Here is a 10,000-nt window from a genome sequence, read left to right as displayed (position 1 = left end):
AATTGCATTACAGAAAATAAAGAACTTTATCACAATATTCTAATTTTCTGAGACAGTCCAGTATCTATACATAGACATATATATATATATATATATATATACATATATATACATATATATATATACATACATATATATATACATACATATATAAACACATACATATACAAACACATACATACATACATACATACATACATATATATATATTAATAAATATATATACACACATATGTATGAGCAGTGGAAACACAAAATGCCAAGACGCCCAATGATCTGTGTACAGTAAATTCAAAAAACGAACCTTACCTACCTGCAAAAGTTTGTAGAAGTAGGCATATTGGCGTGCTGTGTTTTTAAACTGCTTTAAGACATCTGGGATAGCTTGTGTGCCTAAAAGCAGCTCCACCTCTTCTGGCTTGTAGTACAGTGGGATACTGTAATCATGGGGAAGACTGCGAATGTACGGCAGCCACATGGAGGTAGGATTAGCCCGCTCACAAAGCAGATGGAGAGCAAGTGCCACATTGCCCATTGCGCTCAATATCCGGTCCTGATGTAGCAGTGGCCCTAAGGAAAAAGGTTGCATTTATAACTGAATGCTGCTTTGTCAAGATGCTCCAACTAGAGATAACAATAAAAAGCATATGTGTCTTTCCTTCCCACCACCTAACAATAAATGTGAAATGTACAGGGTTGGGTAGGGTTACTTTAACTTGATTACTTTTAATTACTTTTGGATTACTCCAATACCAAATATTCTAATAAAATACAAAAGAAACTAAATATGAATACAATTACTAAATTTTGTGCAGGCTTGGGAGTAATGGAATACATGGAACGGCAAAAATGATGTTGGCAAGCTGTTTGGATTTATTTTTCTTTTGTCGCATTTTAAGTTAGTTTTGCCGGAGATCAAAGAGATCAAAGCCAGGAGAGAAAGCTTAGCATGTGTTGTGAGTCATAATTGTATTTATATTTAGTTTATTTTGTCTTTTATTAGCATATTTGCTATTGGAGTTATCCAAAAGTAATTGAAAGTTAATCAAGTTAAAGTAACCCTACCCAACCCTGGAAATGTAATAAGTAGAGCAAGGGTCTCAAACCGAATTCTGTCGAGGGCTGCTGAACCTAGGGTCTTGATGAGGGTGGGCCAAATGGGGTTTTCCACTAATACAGTGCTGATAAAAACATTCCGCTGTTCTTAAAAGGACAGTCTTTTATATTTATCCACTAGAATGTTGCTGTAATCTGTAACGCAACCAAAAATGAGACCAAGGAAGACTACAAGCTAGAAGAGACTGAGAGCGAGCAAAAATAAGCCTTGTTCTTCCCATTTTTACCCAGTCTTTCTCAAAAAAGACAAAAAGAAGGGAAAAATATATATTTTTTAAAAGAACAAAAAATAGGGAAGAAGAAATAAGAAAAATGAGAGGAAAGGAAAAACGAGAATAAAAAGAAAAGAATGGGAGAAAAAAAGGAAAATAGAGAAAAATAAAGAAGGGAAAGGAACAGGGAATTAAAGAGAAAGACAAAAACAGTGTTACCTACTTATTTCTTTTTTTAAATTTTTCGATCAACTTTTTTTTATATGATGTAAACGGAATCGGCACCTTAGTATCATAATACAATTTGAATCGGGACCAAAGCATATCGTCCCCCAGCCTGGTGTACATGTTATATATTTTCATTGTCTCAGTTGAAATACATGTCAGCTTTCAGACTGACCGACATAGACTGACATGCATTGTTTGAACATCATTTATGGTTTATTATCCCAGAAGTATATGATTGCTTTTTTAGGAGAAAACAATTCAATAGCCATCATCAATTATATCAAAATCTCAATACCTGTTGAATCACAATTATTGCGAATCGCATTATAAATCCAATTAGCACCTTAGTATCGTGATATAATCGAATTGGGACCAAAGCATATCGTCCCAACCCTCTTAAAAAGATCACTTTACTTATTCTTGTTATCTTCTAATTCGGTTAATATTTACGTTCATTACCTAGAGTGGAGTTCTGTGCAGATTCCAAGGTCATCAACATCTTCCGAGGAATACACAAGAAAAGTTCTTCTGCCTAGTGGGTAAATAAAACCAGCAAAAGAAGTATTATATTTTTGGTAGAAATGTTCCAAATATAATCGACAGTAGTAGTAAATGGTATACTGTTGGAAAGACAGAAACAGTTCCTTAACTCATTGAATATCAGCAAGTGCCACTCTTGAGTCTAGACAACCCTGAAGTGCCAGCATTTTTGCCTTTCTTCCAAAGAGGGAAATTCATTCATTTTGGGTGCTCATTAGGCAGAATGATCTGTTTTCAGAGAGTAATTGCAATTTTCAGGGTTTGTAGAGCCTTTTCATGGCAAATTTAAGCAGTTTTCAAGCACTTTCAAGGCCAATTTTAATTTTTTCCCAGTACCATTAAAAGAAAATATCCAGTTTGAATAGTCTATTTTGCGGAGGCACAAATACATCTACGATTTAAATATTCGATTTTTAATGGTGCGTGTGCAATTAGCAAGACAGTAAATCGCAACTCTATTTGTGGATCTTAAGAAAGAAATCTCTCGCCATATATATGACATTTACAGTTTGACAAACTATTTCTCATAACAATTTACCACTTGGAAACGCCATCTTTTTTTTAAAAATAATTTTTTGTAATTGATACGTAATCCTTGACTAATACACATACTGTGCCCTGTTTAGATGTATCATGTAGCCAACTACTGAGTAGGAAACTGACAGAGATGGGAGTTAGCTCACACCTTGTAGAATGGATTACTGACTACCTGACAGGCAGACCCCAGTATGTGAAACAGGGGGGCTGTACATCGGACACTGTGGTTAGCAGCACAGGATCTCCGCAGGGGAACGTTCTCTCTCCGTTCCTATTCACTCTATATACATCGGACTTTAAGTACAACTCTGAGTCCTGCCATGTGCAAAAGTTTGCCGACGACACTGCGATCGTGGGATGTATCAGAAACGGGCAGGAGGAGGAGTACAGGAAATTGATTCAGGACTTTGTCCGATGGAGCGACGCAAACCACCTGCACCTAAACACCACCAAGACCAGAGAGATGGTGGTGGACTTCAGAAGAACCAGAACTCACCCGGTTCCTGTAACCATCAAGGGAGAATGTGTAGAATTTGTCCAGACCTACAAATACCTGGGTGTGCAGCTGGACAACAAACTGGACTGGACTGCCAACACAGAAGCTCTATGTAGGAAAGGGCAAAGCCGACTTTACTTCCTCAGAAGGCTGGCCTCCTTCAACATCTGCAAAAAGCTCCTGAAAATATTCTATGAGACAGTAGTGGCAAGCGCCCTCTTCCATGCGGCAGCGTGTTGGGGAGGCAGCGTCAAGAAGAAGGATGCCTCTCGTCTCAATAAACTGGCTAGGAAAGCGAGCTCTGTTGTGGGCAAAGAGCTGGACAGCCTAACAACAGTAGCTGAGAGACGAGCACTGTAAAAGCTGAGGTCAATCGTGGACAATCCATCGCATCCACTACACAGCATTATCTCCAGACAGAAGAGCAGTTTCAGCGACAGACTGCTGTCACTGTCTTGTACTACGGACAGACTGAAGAAATCTTTTCTTCCTCATGCCATGAGGCTCTTTAACTCCACCCGGCAGAGCAAAGGCCCACATTAAACCATACCACCTACATTGGATATTACCGAATCTTACTGCAATATGTATTCTGTGTAGCACTATTTAGTTACTCTATATAACACGCTACAGTGGGCATTTGCACGTCACACTGGGTATTTGTATATTGTATTCTTTTTGCTTTATTATTGTACTGTTCTCAGCTCAGGGATGCTGCTGGAAATGTGAATTTCCCTTAGGGGATGAATAAAGTATCTATCTATCTATCTATCTACCATCATAGCCAAAAATCTTAGTTAAGCTAGTCATCTCTGTGTGCAATGTTGCAAGTGAGATGGATTATAAGGCAAGACTGAAGACTTCGGCTGTACAGACAGTAAATACTCCCTCTGTGATTCCAATTGAGAGAAATTCAAGTTTGGAGATAGCTTTGCCGTTAGTGGGCCCAGGTTACGTTCCCGCCGACTCTGCAAGGGCAACGGTCTCGCGCTAGCAGACTCATCTCTTAGGAACTATGGAGGGGACTGAAACTTTCATTGTAGGTGCATGTCCACTGTGAGAGAGATAAACTAAAAAGAAAAATCCAGAAATCTCAATGCATGATTTTTAAACAATTTATTTGTGTGAAATAGCTGCAAAGAAGTATTTGAACACCTGAGAAAATGAATACTTATTTTGTTCACTGTACATACATACAACAAGCCCTAGCTTTATTTTTTTTTATTTTTGCAATCAAATGCCTGCAGATGAGTGTAGCATAGGCATATTATCTTGCAAACAGGTGAGACAATAGCTTGAAGCCTTACCTGGTACCTTGTCAAATTTGATCACAATCTGAATAGGTAAACATTGTATTTTACACATTTTTCTAATGGGTAAGTAGAGGAGTTTCCATAAGTGGCCATTTGGAAATGCCCAGTTTACAGCACTAAAAACATTGCAACTATACTTTGGTCTATTACTTAGACATTTTGTAAAAGTTATAAAAACATTTCTTTCTAGAAGATGTAATTTTTGTGAAAACTTGCAAGTAATAATGATGCATGAAATTGAATCACATGTGGCGTTACATACAGGGAGTGCAGAATTATTAGGCAAATGAGTATTTTGACCGCATCATCCTCTTTATGCATGTTGTCTTACTCCAAGCTGTATAGGCTCGAAAGCCTACTACGAATTAAGCATATCAGTTGATGTGCATCTCTGTAATGAGAAGGGGTGTGGTCTAATGACATCAACACCCTATATCAGGTGTGCATAATTATTAGGCAACTTCCTTTCCTTTGGCAAAATGGGTCAGAAGAGGGACTTGACAGGCTCTGAAAAGTCAAAAATAGTGAGATATCTTGCAGAGGGATGCAGCACTCTTAAAATTGCCAAGCTTCTGAAGCGTGATCATCGAACAATCAAGCGTTACATTCAAAATAGTCAACAGGGTAGCAAGAAGCATGTAGAAAAACCAAGGCGCAAAATAACTGCCCGTAAACTGAGAAAAGTCAAGCGTACAACTGCCAAGATGCCACTTGCCACCAGTTTTGCCATATTTCAGAGCTGCAACATCACTGGAGTGCCCAAAAGCACAAGGTGTGCAATACTCAGAGACATGGCCAAGGTAAGAAAGGCTGAAAAACGACCACCACTGAACAAGACACACAAGCTGAAACGTCAAGACTGGGCCAAGAAAAATCTCAAGACGGATTTTTCTAAGGTTTTATGGACTGATGAAATGAGAGTGAGTCTTGATGGGCCGGATGGATGGGCCCGTGGCTGGATCGGTAAAGGGCAGAGAGCTCCAGTCCGCCTCAGACGCCAGCAAGATGGAGGTGGGGTACTGGTATGGGCTGGTATCATCAAAGATGAGCTTGTGGGGCCTTTTCGGGTTGAGGATGGACTCAAGCTCAACTCCCAGTCCTACTGCCAGTTTCTGGAAGACACCTTCTTCAAGCAGTGGTACAGGAAGATGTCCGCATCCTTCAAGAAAAACATGATTTTCATGCAGGACAACGCTCCATCACACGCATCCAAGTACTCCACAGCGTGGCTGGCAAGAAAGGGTCTAAAAGAAGAAAAACTAATGACATGGCCTCCTTGTTCACCTGATCTGAACCCCATAGAGAACCTGTGGTCCCTCATCAAATGTGAGATTTACAAGGAGGGAAAACAGTACACCTCTCTGAACAGTGTCTGGGAGGCTGTGGTTGCTGCTGCACGCAATGTTGATCGTGAACAGATCAAAGCACTGACAGAATCCATGGATGGCAGGCTTTTGAGTGTCCTTGCAAAGAAAGGTGGCTATATTGGTCACTGATTTGTTTTTGTTTTGTTTTTGAATGTCAGAAATGTATATTTGTGAATGTTGAGCTGTTATATTGGTTTCCCTGATGAAAATAAATAATTGAAATGGGTAAACATTTGTTTTTTGTTAAGTTGCCTAATAATTATGCACAGTAATAGTCACCTGCACACACAGATATCCTCCTAAAATAGCTAAAACTAAAAAAGCCCCACTCCAACTTCCAAAATATTCAGCTTTGATATTAATGAGACTTTTGGGTTCATTAAGAACATGGTTGTTGTTCAATAATAAAATTAATCCTCAAAAATACAACTTGCCTAATAATTCTGCACTCCCTGTATGTTTATTTTGCTGTCTAATTTGAATACACAGAGTTATTTCTAGAATTTCATTGGCTAACCAATGTGGCAATCAGCATTTAAATCAGTTACTATTGGCTAAATATATTAGGAGCTAAAGATGGTGATCTTCGTATAATCAATACAGGCCCTGATAACTAATGCAGGCTGTGGGCAGTAAAAAACCCAAAAGGGGTGTCCAATCAAAAGGTCAGAGGCTAACATTCCTGAGAAGATAGAACTACTTTTCAAAGGGCAGCACAGACCACAGATTATTGCAAACCCCAGACTATTATTACACCATTACTTAATATAAAACCTACATGAGGGCAAAGAAAAACTCAAAACCTCAACATGAGGAAAATGAAGAAACCTTGAGAAGGGACTGAACACAAGGTAATCCCCCTTCCAGGATGACCAGGTTGCAATGGATGTTTTAATAACAACTACTTGATACCATGATTTCATAATCTCATCTTACTTCTTTGAGTGAATTACACAAGAGCAGACATCCACAAAGTTTATGAGATGTCTAAACAAGCACATTTCTGAGGAGACCACATAACCTAAAGTCTAGCTTTCCTCAACAACAGAACACTCAAATTAAGGCTAGACAAAATAATTCCATTGAAATATACAAATAGCTGGAGGGCCACTAGCTGCTGCACCAACCAGGCCTACCATAAATGATACATGTATATAGTTGTAAATGTATTTCATATGGATATCAACTCCTCTGTATTTATTTTTGCTTGTATTGTTCTCACTGAGTTCAATGCTGAATACTTGTGCCTATGTTTTGATGATTACACTGACCTCTCATCCCTTATGTTTTAGTTACTGTGTGAAATTGAGCATAGAAATACACATCTCTCCCAAAAGATAAGACAAGACTCCAGCAGTGGTCCTACAACATTTGTTAAGGACAAAGGGCCACATAAGTGGACCAGAAGTATGTGAATCGTGGTATTTATATTTACATGTACATATGTATGTATGTATGTATATATGTATGTATATATATATGTATATATATATATATATATACATGTTTACATGTACATACAAGTTTTTCTCAATTTCCCATATTGTATATCAGATTTTGTGTTCCTTCAGAGGACCAATTTGTGCACGAGAATCATAATCTACCTTGCTCTTACTGACTACATTCAGAATCATAAAATGAGGCAATATTCAGAAATTATAACTAACTATGCTAACATGTAGAACTTGAAGACTTAAAAATACTTTTATATGGAAAACAACTCATTTTTTTTCCTGCAGTAATTGATAAGCAACAAATTATATAAACGTGAATGCAACGATTACAAATATTTTAGAAGTAATTATTTAGACTCATGTAGGTCATGTTTTGTGTTCAGGAACCCAGACGTAACCAACAACAGACAACAAATGCATACAGTGCAAACTATGTTACATGTATGGGGAAACAGATAGATTCCTTAGGAAGGCCTCTACTAATGTGAAAGATAAGAAAAAAAATCCATCATGTACGAGTGTGCTGGCCTAACTCCAGATGGTGATAAAGGCAAAGTGGGTGTCCATCACAAAGCACCCCTTTCCTAGATGTCTACACCCTCGCCTTGTTGCTAGTGAGAGAAAAAAGAAATGGCTGGTTCCAAGTAAGTTGGCGTTCTGTATTACACCTCACGTCAGTTTCCTTCCACTGTTTCCGTAAGCATATTCCCCACCCCTTAGAACAGTGATTCCTAAAAGTGACTATCGAAAAAACTAATTGAACTGTTTATCAAGTCAAGTCAAATTTATTTGTATAGCCCTTAATCACAAAGAGTCTCAAAGAGCTGCACAGATCAAAGACTATTGTAAACTATTAATACAGACGGTTAGAACACCATCCCCTCATCTAAAACCTATATGAGGGCAAATGATACACTTATTATCAACATAACGTATAGGTCAGGGGTGGCCAACCATTCAGCGACTAAGAGCCAATATTTCGTCTGTGTTACTACAAAGAGCCACATCATAGTTGTTAACGGGGGCGAGTTGATTATTTTTTTTCTTTGTTACTAAAAATGCCACATTATACACATAAACATCTTTTAATCATGTACGCACGCATACACAAATCTCTACTCGACTAGATCTGATGAAAATAACCACACCAACATGATAATATCAATAATTTTCAACAATTAACATTGTGAGCACTGTTCCAGATCCATTATCGACTTGAGGTCTGAGAGCTTGGGATAGTCCTTGTCCTTCTCTTCCATGAACAGTTTCACTGGATCCAAAAGCTCAAAGAAGCGAGATAGTACCTGGCTTTTTGACAGCCACCTCACAGTGCAGTGCAGCGGCAGGTCACCTGGAAGTCCTTGGTCCAGTTCAGCGATGATATTCCTGAATATCCTCCGGTTAAGCGCATGTGTGCAGATGAAGTTGACGATTTCCATCACAGGTTTCATGACGTTGTCAAATTTGAGTGATTTAGACACGAGTTGCTCCCTGTGGATGATGCAGTGGAAATCCCAAAAGTCTGGAAATGTTTGATCAGCTTTGTACAGTCCCACAAGCCCGTTCATTGATCCGATGATGGCTGGCGCTCCATCCGTAGCTCTTGCAGTTAGTTTGTTTGCAGGTCAGTATGCAACTGTTATTCAACAGCTGCATTAATATTGGATATTCTTCGTTCCATACTGTGGCGAGACAGTTGAACATCTGATTTGCTCGGTTTTAGTTTGTTGTCTACAGGAGCCAAGATTTCAAAGGCGTCAATGACGCATTTTTAATGAATTCTCTTTCGTTGTATAGCTTTTTAGCCCGTGCTATGTTCCAAGCTAACTGATACGAAGCAAGCGTTACGGTCTCAGAGTGTTTCATAATTTTTTTGAAAGAAATGCAACTGTTTTTCTGCTTTGCTTTTCGTAGTCAACAACTTTTTCTTACTAAGTTCAGTCCCTTTTGGAAATTCCTGTTCGATGTTAGGGTGGAGTGAGCTGAATTGACGCTGAAGATTTGAAGCTTTGAATGTGCTAATGCCGCGTTACGTATAAGGCAGATAGGCTTGCCATTACGTTCAATAAAATAATATAAACTATCCCATTCTGGCAAAAACGTACTGTGTTCTTCTTCATATTTTAGTTTGGCTGTGCCTTTTTACCTGCCATTTCAAGAGGTAATTTCACATAAATTGACTACAATACATTTTGTCAAACAAATATTTTCTCGTCGCTCGTTTTACGTCACTAAAACAGACATTCATTGTCGGAGTGCCATCTAGCTGTAGGGAAGGCAAATTACAGTGCCGGCTAAACATTCTTGATGCATGTCATGTTACAGCTTCGAAAGAGCCGCATTAAACAAGTTTATAACAGCTCCTAAAGAGCCGCATGAAACTAGTTCAAGAGCCGCATGCGGCTCGAGAGCCGCGGGTTGGCCACCCCTGGTATAGGTTATTAATATGCTATAGAGTAGAAGTGTGTTTTAAGCTGAGATTTAAACATTTCCACTGAGGTTGCAGATCGAATTTCAGGGGGAAGAGCATTCCACAGCACCGGGGCCCAGATGGAGAATGCTCTCGAACCTGCGGATCTCTTCTTGGCTCTTGGGATCACTAGTAGACCAGCGTTTTCAAATCAAAGGCTCCGGACCGGAACATAGGGGGAAATTAAATCTGAAAGATATGAGGGAGCATATCCTTGAATGATTTTGTATACTACCAACAGAACCTTGAAATCGCATCTTTGGCAGA

At 38.9% G+C, this 10,000-nt stretch overlaps 1 protein-coding gene across 2 annotated transcripts in view; it reads right to left on the bottom strand.

Moving 5' to 3' along the window:
• Window positions 1–10,000, bottom strand: part of setd3 (SET domain containing 3, actin histidine methyltransferase) — a 128,893-nt gene that overhangs the window by 60,604 nt on the left and 58,289 nt on the right. For both annotated transcript variants that reach the window (XM_088353776.1, XM_088353777.1), the window contains exons 5-6: window positions 2,016–2,088; window positions 314–570 (exon numbers count right to left, since the gene is read on the bottom strand). In XM_088353776.1, coding sequence (XP_088209902.1) covers window positions 314–570; window positions 2,016–2,088 — 330 coding nt within the window. The remainder of the gene's footprint in view (window positions 1–313; window positions 571–2,015; window positions 2,089–10,000) is intronic.

This window comes from Urocampus carinirostris, chromosome 15 (genome assembly GCF_059441175.1).
Source record: "Urocampus carinirostris isolate Australia breed hairy pipefish chromosome 15, RoL_Ucar_1.0, whole genome shotgun sequence".
Lineage (NCBI taxonomy): Eukaryota > Metazoa > Chordata > Actinopteri > Syngnathiformes > Syngnathidae > Urocampus > Urocampus carinirostris.
Note: the sequence above shows the minus strand (reverse complement) of the source record. Positions and strands in the feature narration are given on the sequence as shown.